The sequence below is a fragment of the Sciurus vulgaris genome (assembly GCF_902686455.1).
Source record: "Sciurus vulgaris genome assembly, chromosome: 9".
Lineage (NCBI taxonomy): Eukaryota > Metazoa > Chordata > Mammalia > Rodentia > Sciuridae > Sciurus > Sciurus vulgaris.
In genome coordinates this window covers 22,629,607-22,656,244 of record NC_136469.1, presented here as the reverse complement: position 1 = coordinate 22,656,244, position 26,638 = coordinate 22,629,607, and the positions used below count along the sequence as shown (strand labels likewise).

Sequence of the window (26,638 nt, the reverse complement as noted above, 5' to 3'; positions counted from 1 at the left end):
TTAATATTAAAAAGTTGATGTTTTCCAGCTTTTTTTTTTTTTAATTATTTAAACTAGACTTTATTTTTACCTCTAGAAGCTCAAGTCAAAGGGAGTCATGAAGTTGTCTAAAGTTCTCCCACTTAGATGTTAGGCAGGACTGTCATTATATCCTTTCAGAAACATGAAAACACTCGCCTTCTCCTCTGAGCAGCCGCCTGGAGCCGTTTTCCAGCTTTTTTTAAATATTTCTTTTAAGTTGTTGATGGACCTTTGTTTTATTCATTTTTTTATATGTGGTGCTGAAAATCAAACCCAATGCCTCGCACATGCAAGGGAAGCACTCTACCACTGAGCCACAACTTCAGCCCTCTTTTCTAGCTTTATTGAGATATAATTGTGTATGCTTAAGATGAACAATATGATATTTTGATATACAAACATTGTAAAATGATCATCATAGTCAAATTAATTACCACATCCGTCACCCCATTTAGCTAACGTGTGTGGTGAAAATATTGAAAATCTATACTGTTAGCAAATTTACAGTATACAAGACAGGATTATTAATTATAGTCAACATGCCATATGTTAGATCCCCAGAACCTATTTATCCTGTATAACTGACTCTTTGTATCCTTAAACTAACATCTCTGAAAAATATGCTAATGCTTAAGCGGTAACATTTACATGATATTTAAACATCTATTCAACAGCTATTGATCGTATTTTTCAGTAAGATATTGCTGAAAATGAAAGTTTTCATTTTCTTAGAAAACATAGTTAATAAAGGTAGAATGATATGCTCATATTTTTCTTACTCATATTCTGCACTTTTATTATTGACCAAATATGGAAAAAATCAAAGTAGAATACTCCAAGTGGATATGCAAAAGAAAAAATAACTGAGAAGTTATTGTATTTTTCTATTTGACAAATATACTAACAAATCATTTTCAGAATTTAATTGAATTCAATTTCTCAGAGCTAAATTCATGATTCAAATATGCACCAAATCAAATCTTAAGAGAGAAAAGGTGATTCATTAAAAAACAATTCTTTTTTTTTTTTTTTTTTTTTTTTTTGCGGCACTAGGGATTACACCCAGGGCCGTGTGCTTGCAAGGAAAGCACAACAGCAACTGAGCTATATTCCCAGCCCTAAAAAACATAATTCTTAATCAGATGAAACTTTTACACAGCAAATAGAATCTAATAGCCAGATTTCCTTTTGACTGACTCAAATTGGATTCATGGAAACTTCAAATACCAAGCAAAATTGTGTCATTTAAAAGTCATTCTGAGTTCAGATTCAGCTGAGTTGTCCAAAAATACAATGACGATTACATAATATTGCTATTCATCACAAGAGCTTTTACTTCCAAAATGTATAACAATTTTATAAGAAATAACCATTGTACCTACACATACACTAAGCAGAACAAAGCATTACAGGTGGATTAGAAAACTCTCAACCTGTTAATTTTTAACCTTTACATTTGCTCCCAGTGCCTTTCTTTGAAATAAAAAACTTATTTTTTTATATGTTGCATGATTTAAAGTAAGATGATCAATCGTCATGTCATAAATAAGTGCTGAGGAATTGCTTTCATTCCCAAGGTCTTATTTCAACCAGGAATGAGGGGGCTTGAACCCACTCTTCGTACTGGTGAGGAGCAGCAACAAGTCTTCACCTGCCTCCCACCTGCTGCCCTGTTCTTGCTACCTGTCATTTTCCCTGAGCAGTAAGAGCCTGAGGAGATGCTCTGGAAATCAGGGATCATGCGCCCAACAAGGATGACTCCGACTTCCAAATGCCAGTTGATATCTCAGAAGGACAGGCAAAGCATTGATTTCCTTCTCCCTCTCCTTCACACCACCTAGTTCCCAAAATGCTCTGACAACATCACTGTTCCTTGATTAAACCACTTCTTTAAAGGGAACAGTTAGGATTTTATTGGGAAATGTGTAGACACACACTGTGTGGTTACTCCATTGGGGATCTGTTTGCCCCATCGCGTAGAGCCTGCCCTTAATAATGTCCTGTCATGTGCTCAGGCACAGAGAACAATGGTGCCCACCCTGCAGGGCATGGAGAACCTGGTCTAGACTACACAAAAATATGGCCCTGGGATACAGTGAGTGAGGTGGAACTATCATTCTTCAGACTGGGAGAGACTGATCAGAAACAGGTACCCCCTTGGTGACATGTGTAATGGGGATAAAGCAGACAGGCTGTGTGATTTGACTCAGCTAACTTCTCTTGATGCTGCAGACCTGACAAATGACAAATGACCTATGCAGCCCATGAATGCCATTTCAAGGTTTCATTCTGTTTTGTCTTTTACTCATATCCTCCCTGGAGCATGCTCTTCAATGTTTAAGAGTCCATTGGTGTCCCAAGGCCAATTAGGGCAAAGCTTCCAGGTATAGGCTGTACTACATCATATTGTTAATCACTTGCAAGCAATTCAATTCAAGGTGCTCCTCCTTGATTATCAGGGCATAAGACCTTTACCTTTCTCTGGCTGGTAGAGAAAAAAGAACTTCAGCCATGATCAGGTTGATTAGCTGGACTTGGCTGCTTTAACCTGGGGAAGTAAGAATTGCTGATGTAGGTAGGTATCCTCATTCATGAGGCAGGAACTTTTCCTACCTGTTCTGTCACTTGCCTGAAAGCTGGATATGACTTTGCTGAAAATGGACCATCACTCTGCCAAGGCACATGCAGAATATTTGGACACAGAGTATCTTTTTTATTACCTCTTGCATGCAGTTTATTCTGTGAACTTCAGGGCAGAGCCAATTATTAAAGAAACGGGACAGGACAGAAAGTCCCCCTGGAGAGTCAAGGGCATGGAGGAGTTCTTCCCTGCAATCGGATACACTTTTAGAGATAGTGGAATTAATCTTCAAGGTAAATTTTTTCTACTTATGTCTGGTAAATCTCTATTTCCCATCTATAATTATAACAGTAACTTACATTTATTGAGTGCTGACTGTATGCCAGGCACTATTCAAAGTCTTTTATGTGTAGTAATCCATTCAATTCTTATAACAGCTGCATAGAGAGAGCTCCACTATTGCATATAAATTATAAATAAGATCCATAACGGTGGGGAGTCATCCTTATTAAGCAGAATCAGACTAGGGACACAGAGGTCTGGCTTCTAGGAACTGGCTACCATGGAGGACTGTCCCAGATTGCAGGGTAGTATGTGGTGCTGTGTGGGAGTGGTTCCCTGTCTGATTCTGTGCTAGTCCCTCTAAGAAAATGGCTCCTCTAACTTCACTCCATCCTGTTCATCACAGAAGAAGCCCCTCCTGGTCCGGGGCCCTTTACATATGTGACTATAAAATAAGGAGAGTTGGTCTACCCCATGTCGTTAGAGGCCAGAGCTGGTATGGCCAGACCCATCCACATCCCCTTCTCATTTAAAAAGAGTATTGGCGCTTGTGTGTTTATTGATTAGATAAGTTTATGGGTAACTGATTAATGTATAGCCAATATCATCCTCCAGCAGTTAACCCTTTTCTCATCCATGCAGGACATGGCTGAGAGACCCCCACACATACCACCTTGCAGGGATTTCTCAAGGATCACTGAACGTAGAGCTTATGAAAACCCTGGGCATAGGGTAGAGTTTATAGTTCTTTCCCTTCCTGCTTCCTGATACCCTTGTAATGCAGCTCAGGCTTAAAGGACAAAGGTGAGACATAAAGGGCAATATGGATAAATGAAACTGCTCCACAGAATGAAGAGATTTATAATATAAATTTTGTCTAGAAATCAAATTTGCATTCTCTAACCAGAGCTGACACCAACCTTAAAAAATTGGCACAGTCTAAAGAAGAAAGCTAAGCTACACCTCCATCAGTCCCTGTACTTAGCACCTAGACTGCATGATGTCAGTGATTACTTCTGATACTCTTGTACCTATTCATTTAGTCAGTCAACAAATACTTATTACCTGCCTGCTACATGCCACTTATTGACATAAGTACTGGGCATCAGTGGTGAGCATTGCATATTCTCTGTTCAAAAAAAGACTCAAGACCAACCCAACAAGTTTCCAGACCAGTGCATGAATGGATATGAAGTTACAAATAGCAATTTAGTAACATGCCTTGGGGACCATATGGAAAAGTCTTCCCGAAGACGGTAGACTTAACTGGAATGTTAAGGGAAATCGAAGAATATGGCAACATGAACCAGAGGAAAGAGTATCATACTGTTTTGCTACATGTAGGTCACTAATAACCTTAACAAGAGTTTTGTTGGTGTGTCCAAGGTAGAAATCAGACTGGAGTGTCCTCAGAAGGCAAGTGAAGGAATGGATACAGTATGGGGGCAGGGGAACCTTCCAAGATATTAGATGGTCATAAAGGGGAAAGGGAATGAATGCTGGAAAGGGCAGACCAGAAGACGAAAATCTAAATATAGCAATTTAACTTTTCTGTCTTAGCTGCTACCTCCATTTTTTGTCTCTAAAGGGAACAGCATGTGAACAAGGTACTGCCCCAAAGTGAGTGGTTCTGGGACAAGAACAAAAACTACACTTACACAGGAAAATTCACCTTGCAAAATTTAACATATGCAGACTAACAAATGTTCTTTTGTAAAAACTCATCCTTGGGCAAAGCAGGAGCTTTATGGAATAGTAATACCACTTTCCTTTGTAATGGAATTTTACCTGTGTTTCAATTAAAAATATATTTTAAAATAATATTCTCTGGACACACTATACTAACTAGGTTAAACATACATTATTTCAAATGTACTAGCTCTTCAAATTCTGTTATGTGAACAAATCTGTGTGCTAATGAGATGTATTAATATCCTACTTTAGTGGATTATATAGAACACAGCATTCACTAGCTGATTAAATTTAACATTTAAAAGAGATTAACTCTTTCAAGGTACTAGCACATTATTCTTGCTTGGAGAATCGTCTGCTGCTGCTGTTGAAGCTGCTGAAGCTGCTAAAGTGAATAAAACAGGCATCTGCAGCATTGTTAAAAAAAAAAAAAAAAAAAAAAAAAAACGAAGAAAGAAAGAAAGAATAATTTAGGGAGGATTTGTATTCCCCTTGAAGCCATTTTTACCACTATAATTTTGTATGCCTCCATTTTTACTGCCATCAAAAAGTAGCTCTCATTCATATTAATTCATAAGAAAGCACATTAATATTTTATTTATAGGAAAAGAGTAGTCTGCACAGAGACCAGACTCTTCTAACACTTAAAAAATTCAGACGAATCTGTACCAAACAAGACATCCACAGAGGGGATTCCAAGTGTTGAATGGATTGATTCTTAGAGAGAAATCCAAGTATCTATGGTATTTTCTCTGCTACTGTTTCTCTTGATATCTTTCCCTCTGACTACTATATATTTTTCTCCAAAGAAAGTAATTAGGAAACAGCACGTCTAATAAACTCACAGGTGGTCTCTGTTGATTAGAGATGGAAACCACATTCTGAGAAAATGGATGGAAGCTGACCTGTACACTGGATGCATGGGCTTCACTTGAGACCCACTGATAAGAAACAGATACAAGCTATTCAGGTTTGCCAACCTGAATGTTGTTGTTGTTTGTTTGTTTGTTTGTTTTTGTTTTTTTGTTTTTGTTTTTTTGTTTTTTTTTTTTTTTTCCCAAAAGCTGAGCAGAAGAAAAATGCCAGGGTTGTTTTGGAAACAGGGAATTACAAAACCTGGAATAAACTGTTTCATCAGACAGACAGCTAGAAAATCCTATTTGCAAAAGAGCTCCCGCCAGCTTTTTTTATGTCCGAAGTGAGACTCAATTTTGGCAAGAAAATGCACTCCTGTCAGCGATAAGGAAGAGGAATGATGTCTCTCGGCTCTTCCAGAAACACCATTCCCTGAATGAATGGACCACGCCACGACAGCGGTGTCTCCCAAGCGTAGGACTGACCTGCCTAGTCTCTCTCCGACCCCTGAGGGACAATCCCTTTGTGGCACTCACTAAAGAGGGTATCCATACCAGCTGGCCCGACGCAGGCAGTCCAGGACTGCACCATGGCCGGTCACCCTTCTGGGCGCGAAGGTCTGTAAGGTAGCCGGGGTAAAGCCACCCGGAGTGGAGGAGAGAGCGCCTGCACCCTCGCCAGGTCTCCCGCGCTGGGGAATATCTGGGCGGGCCCTGGCGCCAGCAGAGTGGAGACTTGGGACCCCCTCTGCTACCTGCCGCAGCTGAAGGGCAGCCGCTGGCTCTCGCTGGATCCGCGCATCCGCTCCTGACCTGACAGCAGCCATCCCCTCCGTCTCCCGTGCCTGCTGCTAAGCGGAGCCCCTCTTTGGATAGGGCACCCTCCAGGCATCCGAAAGCCAAGGTCTCATCTCAGGTTATGGCTGGAGATTCCTGGACCCCCTCTGGGACGCCCCCGCAGCTTGTCGTGGCGCTCTCCTGCCTGCTCCTGAGTTGTCGCGCGCTGCAGGGACTGCTACCCTCCCCGGAGAACGAGCCAGAGACGCAACCGGTGTTCTACCTGCCTGCCTGGGGAGCACTTGATGGCAGCAGCCAGGGGAGCCCCAGCGTCCTGATTGCCAACCCCGGGCTCCGGGTGCCCCTGGGCCGCTCGGTTTGGCTCGACCCACACCGGGACTTGGAGATTCGAGTGCAGCCGGGAGACCGGTGCGAGGTAACGGTGCTGGACGTCCTGCCGCGGTTCCAAGGCTCGCTCTCCCCTCGCCGCTTCCCCTGTGCCTTTGGGGCTCGCCAGGTCCAGTACACGCACTTCGGCTCGCGCAGCCCCCGACGCGCCCGGGTGCGGCTGCAGCTGCGCTACGACGCCGGGACTTACGCGCTGGTGCTGCCCTTCACGCTGGCGGTGGACGTGGTCTTCTCCCAGCTGGAGCTGGTGACGCGCAACAGGCCTTTGACGGTGTTCACATTGTGGGGACGGAGCCGTGCCATTGATAGGACAGTGCTGGACTTTGCCTCCCCTAAGTCAGGAGTCACAGCCACCCGTAGGTGCCGGCTCACCCCTCTTCCTCACCGGGATGACCCATTGCCGAGGTACGGGCGCTTGGTGGATGCCTTGGGGGATCCCCTCCCCAGGGGCAGGCCCGTAGACTGTGAGGCGTTTGTAGGAGCTGGAGTGCGCTACCAGCACACCCCCACCACCTCCTCGCCCAACCGGGACTATGTGCCCATGATGGTGGAGCTGATAGGGCGAGAAGACCCAGATGCTGGCTCAGTGAAGGTGCTGGCCCGCGAGCACTTCCACCTGCTAGTGAGAATCCCGAAGGGAGCCAAGAACAGGGCGCCCAGGCCCAGCTTAGTGGCCCTGATGATGGCGGAAGTTGATCAGTTGGTGCTAACCGCCCTAACACCAGAAGCACTGGCAGCCGAGGACATTGAGTCAGACCCCGATGACCTGGTCTTCAACATCCTCAATGCCCCCACAGTCCCCCCGGGGCACCCAAACCAGCAGGGCTATGTGGTCAACACTGACGACCCCCTGGGCCTTCCAGTCTCCTCCTTCACTCAGCAGGAGCTGCGGGAGCTAAAAATTGCCTATCAGCCCCCCACGGAGAGCTCTGATGGGGACCGGATCTTCCAGCTGGAACTGGAAGTAGTGGACGAAGAAGGCGCTACCTCAGACCCCTTTGCCTTCATTGTAGTAGTGAAGTCCATGAATGCCCTGGCCCCAGTGATTAACTGTAACAGAAGATTACTGCTTTTTGAAGGTCGGTCAAAGCCGCTGTCCACTACCCACAACCTTCAGATAAGTGACGGAGATAACCTGGAAAGGGTGAAATTGGCTGCAGTCAGAGGCTTGAGACATGGACATCTGGTGGTACTTGGGGCACCTGCAGAGAGCAAGTATTTCACACCAGTGGACCTGGCAATGGGGCGAGTGGTGTACCAGCATGATGGTAGCAACACCTACAGTGACAACATAATCTTCCGGGTGGAGGATGGGCACCACCAGGTAGAATTCCTCTTCCCCCTCACCATCATACCTGTGGATGATGAACCACCAGTGGTCAGTGCCAACACAGGACTCTCACTGACCAAAGGGCAGGTGGTCCAAATCTCCCCCTTTGTCCTGAGTGCCAAGGATATTGATTCTGAGGACTCAACCATCCGCTTTGTGCTGGAAGACCAACCTCTGGAGGGAAAAGAGAAAGAGAAAGAATGGGATCTAGCCTCTGGCTCCTCAAGTCAGTACCTTGGGGAGATGCTGCTGCAACAGGCTGAACCACCTATGACCCCTCTAGATGACTGGTACTATGTGAAAGAAGAAGGACTTTATGAGAAGGTTGTGACTGAGTGGCTTCAGAAAGACATAACAGAAGGGAAACTCTTCTTCCGCCATCTTGGACCACACAGCCCTCAATCTGCAATGGTACAACTGCCTTTCCATGTGCAGGATGACCATGACCCACCCAATCTATCCAAGCAGTACTTCTTCACCATAAATACCCTGCCAATGGATATACTGAGTCCAGAACTGTATCCAGGAACTACCTTGGAAATGACTGTACAAGAATATCAGCTCACTTACTTTCAGAAGAAATTCCTCCAATACATTGACCAGAACTCAGATGACCGAAAACTTTGGTACACCCTACTGACACTACCAACTGACACAGATAGCAACCACCAAGTCCAGGCTGGAGAAATTGTGCTCAGGGATTCACCAGACACTCCCATCATGCACTTCACCCAGGCCCAGGTAAATCACCACAAGATTGCTTACCGGCCCCCACAGAAACTGGGTATTGCACCAAGGGTTGTGCAGTTTGCCTACCAGGTGGAAGATGCTGCAGGCAATAGTGTACCAGGCACATTCACATTATTCCTGCAGCCTTTGGACAACCAGCCTCCAGAAGTCACCAACAGAGGCTTTGCTATCTTAGAGGGAGACAGCTTTATCCTTAGCAGTAATGAGCTGGATGTTACAGATCCTGACACAGATATTGACCAAATTGTCTTCACATTAGTCTGGGCTCCCCAACATGGACACTTGAAGTACTTTAAAAAATGTATGGTCCCAGGGGAATCTTTCACGAGAGCTGATATTATTAATGGGAGTGTCTCTTACCAGCATATGCAAGACTGGAGTACCAGTGATATCATCCATCTGGAGGTAAGTGACGGGGTACATAGTGTACCCATCACTGTCCGGATTTCTGTACATCCCACTGTAGCTAACAGAAGTCCCAGGATCTCTATCCCAGGTAGTCCATTTTTGGATATTTTCATAGATGTACTAGAGAATAAAGCCACAGAAATCACCATGGGTGTCATTCATGGCAGAAAGGACATGAACAACTCAATGCTGTCTTTCATTGTGGAGAATGGTCCCAAATTAGGCATCATTCTGATGAATGGTTTGCCCACAGAACAGTTCACCCTAGAGAACCTCATCAGTGGGGCAGTGGCCTATGTCCACACTGGAGGTGAAGTTGGTTTCCAAAAGCAGTTTGATGTCTTCAGCCTCCTCCTCTCCAAAGATACTTATCACTGGTTAGTGGGGGACAGCATCATTGAGAGGGTGCAGGTTCAAGTGACTGTGCTTCCAGTGGACAATGTGGCCCCCAAGGTCTTGGTAGGGGAGTCCTTCATTGTCTATGAAGGTGAGAAGATCCCCTTAACCTTGCAGCATCTCAAGATTGCAGATGTGGACACTCCCCAGGATGAAATCCTCTGCACAATAACTGGTCAGCCAGCCTTTGGTTACCTGGAAAACATTGCACCAGCTCCTGGTTCAGAAGTGTCACGGGTTGGTAGCCCCATCAGTGCCTTCTCCATCAGGGATGTTCGAGTGGGGCATATCAATTATGTACAGAGTATCCACAAGGGGGTCGAGCCACAAGCAGACAAATTCACCTTGTATTGCTCTGATGGCATCAACTTCTCCCCAAAAGTCTTCCTCCCTGTAATCATCTTACCTACCAATGACGAGCAGCCTGAACTTTTTGCCCAAGAGTTCGTGGTGTTAGAGGGGATGAGCTTGGTCATAGACACCCTGCTGCTCAATGGAGCAGATGTTGACCTGCCACCAAATGAACTCCACTTTCAACTCACAGCCCTCCCTCGGCATGGACGGATCATACAGCAGCTGACCACAGGCAACCAGCCCATCCGCAGCTTCACCTTACAGGAGATCCAGGAGGCCTCCACCATTGTGTATGAGCATGATGACTCAGAGACCACAGAGGACAGCTTTGAGGTCTGGCTGAGTGATGGCAAACACACCACCCACAAGAGGGTCCCCATTGTGGTGATCCTGGTGAATGATGAAACCCCACAGCTGACCATCAACAAGGGGCTGGGAGTAGAGACTGGACACTCTAAGATCATCACAAATCAGGTGCTCAAGGTCACAGATCTTGACTCAGATGATAAGAGCCTCAGTTTCGTCCTCCATTCTGGACCGCAGCAAGGACTTCTACAGCGACTAAGAAGGCCCAGAGGAGAAGTGAGGAACAACCTCACTCTGGGGATGAACTTTACCCAGGATGAAATTAACAGAGGCCTCATCTGTTACACCCACACAGGCCAAGAAGGGGTTGTTGATCTTTTCAAGTTTGAGGTGACTGATGGGGTTAACCTTCTGATAGACCGCTACTTCTATGTCACCATTGGCAGCTTAAATGGGGTCTTCCCTGAGGTGGTCAACAAAGGGGTCGCTTTAGGGGAAGGGAGCAGAGTGACCCTCACCACTGAACTGCTCAACACCAGTGACATCCACAGTCCTGGTGAACAGCTTCACTTCAGCATCACGGTGGCTCCTCGCCTGGGTCACTTGGAAAGCTCTGAGCATCCCGGGAAGCCCATTGTCTCTTTCACTCAGCTGCAATTGACTGGTAGCAAAATAGCTTATGTTCACACTTCAGTTGATGGGATAAAGATGGATGGTTTTGAGTTGAGAGTGACTGATGGACACAACCCTGTGTTCAGAACCTTCAGGATCTTCATCACGGAGTCGGACAGTAAGAAACCTATCTTGACCATCTATAAACTAACACTCCAGAGAGGAGAGAGCAAACTGATCACGCCTTTTGAGTTGACAGTGGAAGACAAGGATACCCCAGATGATCTTATTCTTTTTACCATCATCCAGGTTCCCACCCATGGCAAGATTTTGTATAATGGTAGCCGTCCTGTGACCACGTTCACCAAGCAAGACCTGAACGAGAATCTGATTAGCTACTGTCACGATGGCAGTGTGACCCCAGAAGACAGTTTCTCCTTGACTGTGACGGATGGCACTCACACTGACTTCTATGTCTTCCCAGACACTGCCCTAGAGACACACAAACCCCAGGTAATGAGGATTCAGATAAGCTCCAGAAACAACAGCCAGATTGCCACTGCACCCCAGATTGCCATTAACAGGGGTGCCTCAGCCTTGAAGCACCTTCACACCGGACACATGGGCTTCCTTCTTACCAACAAGTCTCTTAAGGCAGAAGATCAGGACAGTCCCCACAGACTCCTGAAATATAAAGTGACCAAAGGACCAAAGAATGGCTTCCTCAGCAACACTGGCCTTGGAGACAAGAGCACTCGCGTGTTTACACAAGGTTAGTCACATCCTTCCCTGACACCTCTGTCTCCCTCCTTCTGTGCATCAGATGTCTCTGTGTAAAACTGTTCTGACCTCAGCTCGTTGGCAGTAAGTCTCTGGTTCTAATAAAACACAGTGGAATGCAAAATTATTCTGAAAACAAAAAAAGCCAACAATTTCTTTTTTAGCTATTTCATCTCAATGTCCATTTAACAGGAACCCATAGATATTAATAAAGTTTACAATTGTACCTTAAAACTATAAAACACAGGAGGAAGCATCAACTTCTGAAATATTGTAAGATAAAGCTGCCTTGATTTCAGTAATATCAGTTTGGTTTTGAATTGTAAAAAGACATATCTAGAAATTCTTTGCTTAGTTTATTAATAAGTTTAGATTTTTTTTGTTTGCTATCTGGAGTTTGGTTATAAAGTATTATACTGCATTTTTAATATACTAAATGTAATTTTTGCATCTAAAAAACAAAGAATAGAATGAAGTTTGCCTAAATGTGTGAGGGGCTATATTTAAAGATGATTTTTTTTTAATTTGGTGTTAATACTGATGGTGAACTAGAAGCAGGGCCTCTGCTTTTTCAGGTGATATGACCCTGGTGTCTTTTGGATATTCTTTGCAATGTCCTTCATCTTCCTTAGGTACTTCTGTGCATAAAGATGCATAAAATTTCCCAAGTACAATACATGTAGACCTGCATTCAATCTGGGTAGAATTTATGGAGTGTATTTAAAAAACTGTTTGGTTACATCTGCAGAATTGTTTCTAAAACCAGTGAAATCATGTATGGTTCCCTAAGAATTGTACTCATAAATAAATTCCCCCTAAAAGAAAATTATCCTTGAAATACAAATAATTGCCAATATGAAAAGTACAACTCTAGATTCTTTAAAATGCAAGAGAGGGGCTGGAGTTGTGTCTTAGTGGTCGAGCACTCGCCTAGCATGTGTGAGGCACTGGGTTTGATTCTCAGCACCACATAAAAATAAATAAGCAAAATAAAGGTATGTGTCCACCTAAAAAAAATGCAAGAGAATCGACAATAGGAAAAAAATCACGATTTTAATATCATTGCCTTTTTTCTTTGGAAGTAGCTGCTACTCTTATTTCAATTCATTTTGACAAATAGTTAATGCATATCCACCATTATTTCATGCTCTATATTCATGCTGAAAGCTTAAAACCCAACAGACCTGACTTTCCATTGAACCAGTATGCTATACAGCATGTACAACTAGAATATTCTCTTTTTTGGACATTATGCCAAAGAACATGCATATAGTAGCTCTTCAAAAAAATTCTAAAGCTTTGTTCTGTCATGTGATTTGTGTACATTTCACTGTTATTTCATTATGATATTTCCATGCCCTGCTGAACCACTGAAGTTGTTAAAATCCCTCTTTGCTACGGTGCCGCGTGATTTAGTGTGATGTTTGCTCTGTCTTCAAGCTGACATTGATGAGATGCAGATCTACTACATCTTGAATGAAGGCAGCAGGGCAACAGAGGACATCTTCTACTTCTCTGTTGAAGACAATGGTAAGTCAACAGTAAAACCTTAAAAGGGACCCATCATGAATTCAAAATCAATGAAAAATTGGGAAAAAAAACCCTACATCATTTATATAGGCAACACAGCCAACACTGTTACACATCATACCAACAAATGAATTCTTTTGGTTTTGTTTGTCATCCTGTGCCCAGTGATTCTTGATAAATCAATGTTTCCAAGAAGAAACCAATGAGGAATTTGATGAAGGAAATGTGAAGAACATTGTCTGGTAGCTGAGCTGGATTATGTGGGACATCCTAAAGGCAACTGCATCCTATCCTCAGGGGATTCTGAGAAACAGCTAGTGGTTTCTATCATTCTGAAACAAATTAGAAAATCTACCTTTAGATTTCCTTAGGATTTCAGCTGCAGAACTGAATCTTAGGGCTCCCTGACCTTAGACTCGTAATCTTCTTAGATGGGATTAAAAATGTATTTATTGGCATAGAGAAAAATATGCCAAAAAGCTGTTTCTGCTGCACCTTCTTTGTCCACTGTATCTCTTCAAACTCACATAATGGGCAGCAACTCGTTAACAAAAAGTTCTTTCGTTCAACAGCTAGGGGTAGGATAATTATGTGGTCAGAAGAAAAGTCATTTTTCAGTATGACAGGATAACAGCAGAAATGATGTCCTTGTCCTCACCATTCAATAACCTCTTTCAGTCTAAATCATTACTCATTCCCCACCAGCAAGTAACAAGTGTTTTCTGCCTAAATCGTGTATAATCAGTCAAGGACTGATTTATTGCAAAGCAGCCTTATGTGAGAGGCCAGATGGTATGCTGCATTTGAATCCTAATTTGCTCCATGTGACCTTCAATGAGCTACTTTGACCCCCTTGTCATTCATTCCCCATCTATAAAAAGGTGATCTTCATGCCTAATTCAAGGGGCTCCCTAAGAGGATTAAGTGAGATAATATTATTAATGGCACAAAGCAGATGTTTATCAGTAGCCACCTTCTCCTTTTCTGATGAGATCAACCTCTGTGCCCTGGAAACCCGGATCCCCCCTCTCCATCTTCTCACTTAAACTTGAAAACAAATCTTTTCCTCCTTTCCCCAATTTCCCCATTTTCTTAAGAATCAGAGTTCTAAAATGATTAATTTATGCCCTTTAAAATGATTCAAAAGGAATTATTAGAATATTTCATTGTGAATATTTTTCTTTCTGTTTTTGAGGATGATACCTTCGATAATTCTGACACTGCTTTCTGGGCAGTGCCAGGAGAAAGACTTACCTGTTATATCATGATGTGAATTTTGTAGAGCTACAATTTTTTTTTGAGTGCTTCCTATGAGGCTGATAGTGTGTGTGTGTGTGTTTGTGTGTGTGTGTGTGTGTGTTTAAATACTTTTAATCCGTACTACATTGTGATGTGAATTGGAATCCTATTTTCGTATAAAGACACTGAGGTTGAATAACTTCTCTGAAGTCATACAAGGAATAAGCAAGTGAGCTGGAATCAAATCCAGGTCTTGCCAGTTCCGAAGCCAGGACTCTTCATTATGAATGCTACAATACCTTTGTTTCAGAAGACTCAGAGAACATGCCAAAGGCAGCAAATTTCTAACCCAACAAAGAAGCACTTCATAAATTAAAATGATAAGAATGATCAAGAGCAGACTCGAAAATATTTGAGGATCCATCTGTTAAGACTTGGTCTTAAAACACATGTGCACAACCTCGAGCTAATTAAATATGTGTGCATTTATTTATTCAGGGGATTTTTAAATTCCCTCTTAATGCCACACACTGAACTACGATCCATGTCTGCCAGTGTTGAACATTCTTGAAAACAGCTTCATCAACTGATAAAAGACTCCCTTTAAATATTTTTTTATCTAATATTTTCAAATGTTTATGAATCCATCTCTTAACAGTAACCAACTTAATCTTTTTTTCTTTTAAGATAATCTCACTTTTAGAAGATTCCCTAAATGGAATATTTAATGAAATGACAATTTGATCTAATAAAAATTTTCTTTCCTGAAAGTACATAGCACCAACAGAAAGTACCATTCCAGTTGTTTAAACTATTTTGGCTGAACAGACTTCTGGGGCTGAATTTTCACAATTAGGCAGAAGTAGAATGTGGTGGTGTTATTGTTGTTGTTTGCAGTACCAGTATTCAAACTCTTAAGAGGTTATAAACTTACTCCAGAACTGTGCATCAGGGTTATGTCTCTGGTGACCTCAGGGATCTTAGGGGCAAGAGGACCCTAGAACTGTAGTTTTACCAACACCCCAAGCTTGATACTCCAAAGGCTTCCCATTCATGGGCCCTGAAGCCAAGCAACCTGTATTAAAATCCCAGCTTCACCCCACGGTAGTTGCTTAGCTTTGAGAAAATGTCTGTGCTTAGTGGTCTGTGAACTGGAAGCCACGCTCTCCATAGAATTATCCTAAGGGTTCTGTTGGTTTCCCATTGCTACAGTATAATGAGGTATCACAAACGTAGTAACTCAGAACAACAAAATCTGTCTTCTTTCTGATCTGGAGACGAGAAAAGCAAAATGGCTTTTGCTGTACTAAAACCAAGGTTTGGGCCAGGCTGCATTTCTATGTGGAGGTTTTAGGGAAGGATCCTTTCCTTGCCCTTTCCAGCCTCTGGAGGCTGCGCCCTACTCTATCCTCAGGGCCAGCTTGCTCATGGGACATGACTTCGGAACCCACTCACCTGCCTCTTTCACTTTTATGTAGACCTTTGTGAGTCCATTAGGCCCATTCTGATAATCCAGAGTAATTCCCCATCTTGAGATCTTTTAATCGCATCTACAAAGTCCTTCTTGGTACGTAATGTAACATTCACAGATTCCAGGGATTATGATGTGGATAGTTTTAGGGGCACATTTTTCTGCCTACCACAAGTGCTGAAGGAATCAACACACACACGACACTTAGAAGAGTGTTCAGTGCATAGCAATCACTCAATAAGTACCATCCTCAGCGTTTTCAGCTGGGTTCTGTAATATGAGGACCAGCATGAATAAATTGCTCAAAGAACTTGCGTTCTCTCCTTTCCTCACACATGCTGGGACCATGACTATCCTCATTTAGGGAGTTTAGCAATTTAAATGGAAGATTCTGCCAATGTGACTATTTGTAGGTTCCATCAATTTGTGCCGTTTTAAGTAATCCAGACTCAGGCTATTTTAGTATAAATTCTTGGTTTCTTTTTAACTTTGGAGGCAAATTTCATTATGTTCAAGGTTACCAGGAAAGCCACATGCAGAACAGGCAATACTTCTTAGACTTCTAAAGCTCTGAACTGTGCCAATTCAATCTACTGTCAGGTTCATTGATCTTCCTCTCCCTTGGTCACCACGCTTACAGATTTGGATTCAAATTTTGCCTATCCATACTATACATACACCAAATGGGTCTTTTCCACTTATGATATATTGCCTTAAACTTGCATAGCACTTAATATTTCTATAAAGTGTTTTACAGTGTTCCCTTAGTTTTATCCCGTTTGATCCCTTACCATAGGTTGTGAGATAGAGATATGAGTTTTTATCTCAAATTTTAAAATGAAGAAATGGGCTTAAGGAATTAAAATGATACATATAAAGGAATGTTCTAAAGGGACCAAGTAAATTCTTTTTAATAAGCTTCAGTAAATAGTTAAATACATGTAAGATAATTTTGATTTTTGATATATTATGGATATTTAACTTTCTTCATAAGACTTGAAACAGATCGTTTAATTTTCTCTTAAATTATTCAGTGTCTAAAGTCCATTCAATTAATGCTATGCATTTTGATATTTGAATCTGACCTGATACTTACCTCATGGTCCATAAGAATTCTAATTTTCTGTTTAGATTTTAAAAAGTATGAAAATAGAGTAATAAGACCTAAAGAATGATAGAACTGACCATAAACACTTATTTATAATTTTAAACTCTCTAGAACACATCAGAGAATTCAAGAGCATGACAAAAATGTCTCTTAGTAATCAGACTATCAGATCCATGGTCTAACATTTTCACACTCAACCCAAAGAAGCCCTACCTTGGAGTCTGTCTGCATTTCCCAAATAGTTCTAATTTTAAATAAAAAATAGTGATAGAAAAAGGATATAAGTTATATTGGCCAAATTATATTGTGTGCATGTATAAATATGTAACAAATGCCATCATTATGTGGAACTATAATGCACCAATTTAAAAATGTGGGAAATTATTTTAAAAGACAAGAAAAATATGTAAGTTTAAAACAGAGTTCTGGAATGCAGAAGAGATAAATACAAATGAGCAGATAAAGAATTGAAATGTATTAGAATCCAAGAGACAGTGTAATTAGCAGCAGGACAAAGTGCTCAACGTATTTCCCTAGCTCCTGTTAACATGGGAGAAGGTGTAACTTTATTAAGACCCCAAAACATTCTTTGGGCCTTTGAAGATGATGTCATAGTAAATCTATGTGTGCAAATGTGGAGAGAGGTTCTCAGCCCGTTGTTAAATGAAGAAAATCAAGTAGAAAGCAGTGGGTAAAGATGTAAGGAGATTACATGAAAGTGCACATATACATATATGCATAGAAAAATGTCTATAGCATCTGTAGCAAGAGATTAAAATTGATTTACAATGGTAACAATGGATTATAAGTTGTTTTTATTTCTTTTTACTTTTTTAAAAAATCTTCTTCTGTAAATGCTTTACAAAAAAAGCAATTTCCACTTAAGAAAAAGGAGTGCTCAAATACCTCACAACCAACTTGGTTCAATAATATTGATTAATATGACTAACCACATTATCCTGATTTGTATGTATCTCAGAAATGTCTCCCATTAATAATGTAATGGATTCAATCACCTAAACAAAGGCAAATTGGGATAGATTCTTCTCAGGCAGGAGGGAATCAACAATTATGCTTGTTGCTGACCCTTTCCTTCATAAAATAAAACATGGGGTTCTATTTTCTCTAGAATTTATTTTTTTAAACATGTAATTCCACGTATCAAAATAGCTTCAGCAACTGGTAACCTAAGAAAGTGCTGGTATAAGGAAAAAAAATCTCATTTCCAAAAGTCATTAATGGAAAGAGGAAACACTTTTGAAAGAAAAGAGAAATATTATGAATGATGTCTGTTAATATTCTTTATTAGTAAATCAGTATATACTATGCTTAGATTGCCTTGTTATGTTGTCTTCTGTCTTTTGTCTTCTAGTGCCTAAATATCCTGACTACCAAATACATCAATTTATAAAACATGCTGCTACTTGAAAACAGTTTATTACTTGAAAAACTAAAATTTATTTTTATTTTCATTATGTAGGCAGACTCTTAAATAACCACTTCAGGGATCAATTTAAAATTAAACTTCGCAGCTGCAAGATTAAGTCCTAAATTCCATGTGCATATACATGTGCCATGTAAATAATTATAAATAAATAAATATGAGTGTGTACACACATTTGTATGTGTATATTAATGGATGAGGCATATCCATAAATACAGTTCTTTAAGAAAGAGAAAAAAATGGACTCACTTGGAATGGCTAGTTCACATCTGTCTTTCTTCTTGAAAATAAGATAAGATACTGTCAAATTCAGGCTCAGCACTTCCTGAACACTTACCTCAGATATTATCTCAGATGTTATACCTTACTTCTCATGACATGGGTGTTATCCCCCACCTTAGAGAGAGAGAAACCAAATATTGATGAGGTTGAGTGAAATGGTTATTATTCGTGTTATTGGCACTTAATCTAGGAAGGAACATGAAAGGATAAGAAAATTTAAAAATCCTAATTCTTCTGAAATTAGGTCAATATTTAAAGTATCCTTAAATGTGTTGATCTGTTAGCTCAAAAGGGGCATGCTTCTCTGGAAATCAAAAGATAACTTAAAGCAAAAACTCTAGGCAAGTTGACGTTTGTATATAGTACATGCATAAAGTCAAGTCCTTAGGTAACTTTTTTTTTTTTTTCCTTCAACAAACTGAACTGGGAAAGTAATTGGGTACATTCACTAGTGTTACATAAAACTTCCCACGAAATCAATTAAGAGTTGAAAGAATAGAGTCATGATCTGTATGAGAGAATTCACCATCATGCACCCTGGTCCCTACATAGTCAGTTTTTCTGTTTCATTAGCCTCTCAGCCTTACACTCATCTTCTTTTTAGAAAAATTGAAGCCATTGCTGAGTTCTTGCCTCTCAGTAGGCGAGTCACAGGGATGACTGAATGACGCCACTTCCACGTCCAGAAACTGAAACCACTATTTCCAGTTGGTGTGGAAGACTCATCCCAGCCTCGATGGTCTGACATCACTGGAAATAGTGTTAAGAGGAAAACCATCTGCACATTGCACTGTAGCTGAGCTTCCAATATGTCCAGCTGCCAGGCATCTTGTTTATCCTTCTCAATCAAGACAGACTCACTGGGTTGTTCCCATGCATGCTAATGATTCAGGCTCTTTTGAAGTAATTTATTAAAAGTTGGAATGAATATACATGTATGCATCTACATATTTTCCCTTGGCCTGTATTTATGAGAAAGTAGTAGAGAAATTAAATATGTGTAAGATGCACAGAGTGGATATCAAGCCCTGGTCTCAGCAGCAGCAGACAATAGAGTAAGATAGGCATGATGCACAACTAATGGCTCACCTGGTCAGGTTTCCAGAGGCCCATGCACTGGCAATATTGCAAAAGAAGAAAGCCAGTCACAGAGTAGGGTCAACCTCTTGAGGAAGCTCAAGACAGTGTTAAGGGAAGGCATGGCCTGATCAAGTGGTCAAGGACACAGTGCTTGGTTAATTAGGCTTGTTATTAGACAGTGCATGCAAGTAGTTGCTTTTGTTTTTGACAATTGTTTGGAAAGTGTATACAAGTGTGGACTGTTGCTCTGTGTAGCACAAGCAGTGGGCAGTAGGAGACTGGCCTCTAGAGCTTTCTTTTTTTTTTTTTTTTTTTTTTTTTTTTACTTTTATACCAGAGATTTAACCCAGGGGTGCTTAACCACTGAGCCTCATACCCAGTTCTTTTTTATATTTTATTTAGAGACAAGGTCTTGCTGAGTTGCTTAGGGCCTTACTTAATTGTTGAGGCTGGCCTCAAACTCATGATCCTCCTGCCTGAGCCTCCCAAGCTGCTTCCTTTGCTTTTAATTTCTTTGGTCTGGCTTGTAGAATTAGTCCTGTGTGCTCATTACATTCATCCTGTTTCCTTGGTTCTTTGTTCTCTTTCCTGTCCTTTATGTCCTTTATGACATTGAAAATGGCCGATGGTCTCTGAATATGTACCAGTTGGCAAGAAATCAGGAGGAGAAAAGAAAATGAGTTTCTTAAGATGATGACTTTTTAGTCTTTTTAAGTGACTGGATGGAGGTACAGAGGAGTTAAATGATTATTTGAGGGAAGGCTGTAATAGGGTTTCCCATTTCTTTGTTTAAAGGTTTGATTTAATAGCAATATTAAATATGTAAGTGCCACCCAACAGCAGAGTGTCAGTTTCCAAAATTTTTAATGCCAATGAATTACAGAGAGTAAAGGCAAATCAGTTTCCTGCTAAGTATTTATTTTCAGTACAGTCTGAAATCTGAATTCAGTACAGTCTGAATATCTTAATCCAAGAGATCTGCAGATAGAATTGAGGGAGTTGGTGAACCCGAATGAAATAAAAACTGTTTTATTAACCTCCATATAAAATGCAGCCTTTCTCCCAATTACATAGAAACATAGGTAACAGATGACCACACTACTAGAAGCACCATTGACTTTGCAACTAGTAGAAATATCAAACTATAGGCACCACGGAGATGCCAAAAATATCCATTCTCTTCATCATTACTTTGAAATGGTCGTAATTCCATCATAAATTTCAATCATAAATTTCTTTTTTGAAAGCTTTATTGAGATAAAATTCAAATACCATACCATTCATCTATTTAAGGTGTACAATTCTGTATTTTTAGAATATTAAGTCATTTAATTGTTTAATTGGTGGTAATTCTATGTAACATAAATGTTCCCATTTCAACCATTTTTATACAAGGCATGTAACCATCTGTGTGTATTTCTTTTCAAAACTTTTCATCACCGCAAACAGAAATTCTGTGACGATTGAATAGTATAATTCCTGTGCTGGGGATGTAGCCTGGCATGTGTGTTGCCCTAGGTTCCATCCCCTGCACCACAAAATGAACACAAACAAAAACAGTAACTCCCTGCTCCTTCTCCCCTGGTGACCTCTAATGTATTTCATGTCTCTATATATAAATTTTCCTCCCTAGATACATATACAAATAGACTCATTGCAACATGTGTCCTTTTCTATCTGACTGAGTTCACTTTGCAGAATGTCTTCAAAGTTTTCTCCTTTGTAGCGTGTATCAGTACTTCGTTCCTTTCTGAGATTAAACAACAGTCCTTCTTGTGTGCATACTACATTGTGCTGATCCATTCACCCGCTGCTGGACGCGTGTCATTTCCACCTTTTTGGCTATTGTGAATGATGTTACAATGCACCTTTGTGTACAAATACCTTCAAGTCCTTGCATCCGGTTCCTTTGGGACCATACCTAAAAATGGAATTGCTGGTTCTCATTTGGTAATTCTGTTTAGCTTTTGGAGAACTTGCTAAACTGTTTTTCATGACAGTAGCAGAAATTTCTTTTTAAATATGCTGATAATTGTATTATTAATGTCTTTGATGCATAATGTGGCTTTCCCAGGCTGCCAAAGGGTTCCATGGCACAAAAAAGGTCAAGAACCTCTGCACATTAGTTCCCCTTTCATCTAAGTCAAAATAATTTAAATCTGAAAAATTCTGGCAGTATTTAGAGTCTGAAATTTAAAGGGGCAATCATAAATATAGTAATTTTGCATAATCTTAAAAGTTCAGAATAGATAAGCTATACTAATGACTGAAGTTAAAAATCCTCTCAGAATAAAATTTTCTGGTTTGATAACATAAGAAACATCTTTACCAACAGATATATATTGAGAAAGTAGTATACACAATTTAATGAGTAAGCAAGCTTTTAATATATCAGAGTGTAAAAGATATTTAGCTGGGGCTGGGGATATAGCTCAGTTGGTAGAGTGCTTGCCTTGCAAGCACAAGGCCCTGGGTTCAAACCCCAGCACCTCAAAAAAAAAAAAAAAAAAATGATATTTAGCTGAGTACACATTGAAATCCAGACAGCTTCTGAAATGTGGCTGATTTAATCAAAAAGTTCTTTAGGAGTTGTAAAAAAGAAGAGGGAAAAATATGGAAAGCATCAAAAATTGACATCTCTGGCATAGAAATGTAGTCAATTTAAAACATCTTAAAACAGTCATTATGGTTAGCATTACTGCATAATTTACATAGGGTTTCACTTGAAATCTGTATTTTATATTGAGAAAAACACTTTACTTGTTCAATTTAAGTGTTTAGGGTTCAAAATATGATTGTCTTCAGTAGGTAAAGACACCTAACCAGAACATGGACCCAATTTTTAAAGTGGCACGGTACTATTCTGACTACTGTAGCATTATCCTCCAATTAACAAATATCCGTAGGCACTCTGGGATATGACTGGACAAAGCAGAACGTCTGCTCTCAAGAAACCTATAGTTTAATAGGGCACTGGGTAACACCGTCACAGAGAATAATGGGTTCAGCTTGGAAAATGTTGAGCATGAAGTTCTCATTCCAGATCTAGTGTTTTTTAGATCTGTGGCTTTGGGCAAATCCTATTACCCTTTTGAACCTCTTTACAAAATACAGATGTTAATTCCTGCCCAGTTCATAGTGTTGAGGCACAAATTAAATGACGTGAAAATCCTTTATGAACTGCTAACTGTCATACAACACAAAGGTGCTCTGAGAGCAATTGCTGCTCCAGTGACTAATGAAAACCCTCTTCGAGATCATCACAGCTATCGTGAATTATCATTTGGAGACAGGCCTAGTGGGAAGGCATAGGCCTGGGGAACAGGAGCCCTGAGTTCAGGCCCAGCTCTGCTGCCTGTTGGCTCTGTGGTTGAAGGTTGGTTCTTGGCTGCAAAATAAAGAAGCTCATCTCCAAAGGCCCTGCAAGTCCTATAAATTCTAAGAATGCTATTGATTATTCTATTGAATATTTTTCATGATCCCAATACATCTACATGAATTATTCTTACGGAAAGCATTTCAGGAAAAATTTTCAGTCATCATTAACCTACTACACGGAGAAAAGGAGACAGGCTTCCTGAGAACCTGTTAGTATACAAGCAAGTACACATTGATTAACATGTTCCCTGGTAAATGTGTGCAGCAGAAACAACAGAATTCAGTCTGACTAAGGGATGGCAAAATATGATTCATTTGCCTCAATGAATGGTCAACAAAGTATGAAATAATTCTAGCATTTCTTATTTAATTTCACTTTATAAATGTGAATACATAAAGAAAACCTGGTTCTTTCCTCATGCCTTTTATGCAAGGAGCACCAAGTTTATAAAGCCTTAAATAATTCTCCACATTATTTTTTATATTCTGTATCATCAAATATAATCAGATATTCTGAGGCTTTACCTTCCCCTTAGATTTTCGTTTTTAAAACAAGATCTATTTATTTACATGAAGTACACACTGTACTGTTTTTAAGGTTTAAAAAAGCCCTTTTCTAAAATTTTTTATTGATGCACAATAGTTGCATATATTTGTGGAGCAGAATGTATTCCATGCTTGTACATATTGCATTATGATCAAATCAGGTAAATTATCATTTCTATCTGCTTAAAGATTTATCACTTCTTTGCTGTAAAAAAAATTTTTTTTTTCAAAATCCTCTCCTCCATGGATTTGAAATACACAATGTGTAGGACCCCCAAAAGGAAGACCCTTACTCGAGTCTCAGGATGGCACGCTCCAGGAAACACGAGAGACCGGCTTGATACAAAAGCACGAGGCACTTTAACAACGGAGCTCCGGGCCAACACATATCTCACGCAGGAGATAGAGGAGTCGACCCCGAGGCTCAGAAGTCAGGGGTTTATATAGGAAAAGTTAGGGAGTTTGGCGCGGGTACACATAATTGGCTGATTCAAACATAAGCGGGCACATGATACATTGATTACATCAGCAAGTAGTACGTGCAAATTGACATTCCAGCAATGTGGTAGGGCAGTTTATTTTGGTTAGCAGGGGTCAAGTTAACCTTCAAGAAAAGGGAAGAAGGGGGAAAGTGGGTGACACCAGATGGTCCACGGCCTTGTGGAGATTGTTTATCCTCCATGGCCAGTTAGTTTTTGATGATTTGGCAGTCTTATTTTAGGCTTGTTTAGGTATGTTCAGGCCTCAGGCCTGTCCCTCTTTGTTTCTTTTCCTAAGTTCATTTGCTAGACTACAGATTCTGTGCTTTAATTATGGGCACTTAAATTTTAACTCCTTCATTCCCCTCTTCTTCTTTTAACTAATTCTAATCTTAGAATTTATAAATCAGTATCTTATGGAACTTCTGTTTCTATATACTCTTCTCCCAAGTTATTTTCTTGGCGGAGGGACTGATATTGTTGCCTGAGCATTAATACCTGTACAGCACTTACTCTTTCCCTGATGAAGGTAACTAGGCGATTTCATGGCCTTTATTTTCTTGATTTGACCCGATCCCCTATTTCTACACTAACTACCTGTTCCCAATTCTGGCTTCATTCCCCCCTCTAATCTTAGGAACTCCATGCTGCTGGGGAAGAAGGTCGATGACCACTCTGGCTTCTTTGAGCTGGAAGTGGGTGGCGTGGGACAAGCAGCTTGGAGTTCCTTTTTTAAAAATTGGGTCAATCGAGGGGTCCAAGGTAAGTCTGGCTGGGGAAGAGCAGGTTGTAAAGTCATCTGGGGGTGGGTGCTTCTATGAGAGAAGAACAAAAAGACATGAGTACTGAAAGGAGATTAGTACAAAGTAAATGTTGCAGCATCTGAAACATGCCACTGAGTATCATGAAAATGATGGAAGTCAGTCTTTCACCAGGAGGTGGAAGAACTGAGGAATTGTTCCCATAACTAGGCCTAGCAAAGGCTGGAGAGGACAAGGCCTTCATTTGGGGACTTTAACATTGTCCAGGTTACTAGGAATCTAAACACAACATTTAACTCTTAATGTCATAGATGTTCCCAGAAAATATAGTTAAGCTACTTAATGTCATTTGATTTTGTAAAATATTCCTTTATTGATATAACCTGTGTTTAGTAGAGATCTCTATACTTCTGTTACTTAGGGCTAGGTAATCATACTAGCAAACATAGATTAAGTCTACCTGTGTAGCTTAAGAAGGTCTTAAACTGACTAAAAACTTCTGACTCTGGCAGTTTCTCTTAATAGTTATCAGGCACACTTGCTGAAGAATCTCTTTTTCATTTGTAGCTTCCAGTTTTTATTCTAGTGGGCTAATACAAGTGTACATCTTAAATTACATTTAACTATTATTTCCTTTAAATGCCCAAGAATGGCTATATTTTGGTTTTAACTGTTTTGCTGGGTGTTCAAGATGAAGCTGGTCAAATTGACCTGGTTCCTGTCTTGTTAAGGAGTCAGCTGAGTTCCCACAGGGGTCACTCATACAGAACTTAAGAGCGGCTCCTTAGCTCCACCAGTGCTATTGGTTAGGCAGGGTCTCCTGATGAGGTGGCTTCCTTTGGAAGCATCGAGGGATGTCCCCCTTTTTCCATGACCCTCCTCTGCAGCAGATGCACTGGGTGATATTTCATCCTCTTGTCTCAACAATCTCCTTGATCAGGAGGTTGTGTGACCCAGAGTTGCAATGCTCCTTAGAGAAGTTCTTTTATTCCCTGGGTTCAGGCTGACGTTGAGGGCAAGACCCAAATATGGACTTTTCTTGACCTCTGTATTTAACTCCAATCTCTAAGTTTGATCTTAATCATCCAGCAAGCCAGTCTCACCAGTCATAAAGTAAGAGTACTGGGCTTTAACTTTAATGTTCATAACTTTACAGTTATTTACCCTTTTATCTAACTGGAGTCTGTATTAGTACTGGAAGTTACCACTATCTGTTCTATAGGTGATGGCTTATTATCACAAGTTACCTAGGTTGTATATTCTGGAAGCAGCTACTTCTGCAAAACAGTAACAGGTAACAGTTTTACAAAATGAAATTAGCAAGAGTAAAAACATATTCTGCTTGTATAATAACTATCTTGAATTTGGACTGAGAACCACATTATATCCCCTATTTGAGATCATAGTAATTCTACAACAAAAACCAATCTTTTGACTATAACTTTAAATAAGCTGAAGTCTGACTTATTTTGGAGTCACTCTAACATGCAGTAAGGTGGAAGGCACAGCCTTATCTCAGGTAAGGCGTGGCTCTTTACAGATCTTAAGTGTTCTAATTCTGATGTTGATCTTTGCTTCTTCCTTAAATATCATTAAGTAGTTTATATATACTGTTTCCTGAGTCTATATAAATTTTACAATTAACACAATTTAACATTGTATCTAAAACATGAATCGAAAGGCTGAGAGAGCTTTTAACTTTCCTTTTGTGTGGCAAAATGCTTTCACCTTCTATTATATGAACCTTTAAACAAATCAGCCTGTCACTA

At 40.5% G+C, this 26,638-nt stretch overlaps 1 protein-coding gene across 1 annotated transcript in view; it reads left to right on the top strand.

The window, feature by feature from the left end:
- Positions 1-6,340: 6,340 nt before the first annotated feature.
- FREM3 (FRAS1 related extracellular matrix 3) overlaps positions 6,341-26,638 on the top strand; it is a 66,201-nt gene continuing 45,903 nt past the window's right edge. The window contains exons 1-2 of the mRNA XM_079154125.1: positions 6,341-11,543; positions 12,992-13,081. Of these exons, the coding sequence (XP_079010251.1) occupies positions 6,350-11,543; positions 12,992-13,081 (5,284 nt within the window). The 5' untranslated portion in view covers positions 6,341-6,349. The remainder of the gene's footprint in view (positions 11,544-12,991; positions 13,082-26,638) is intronic.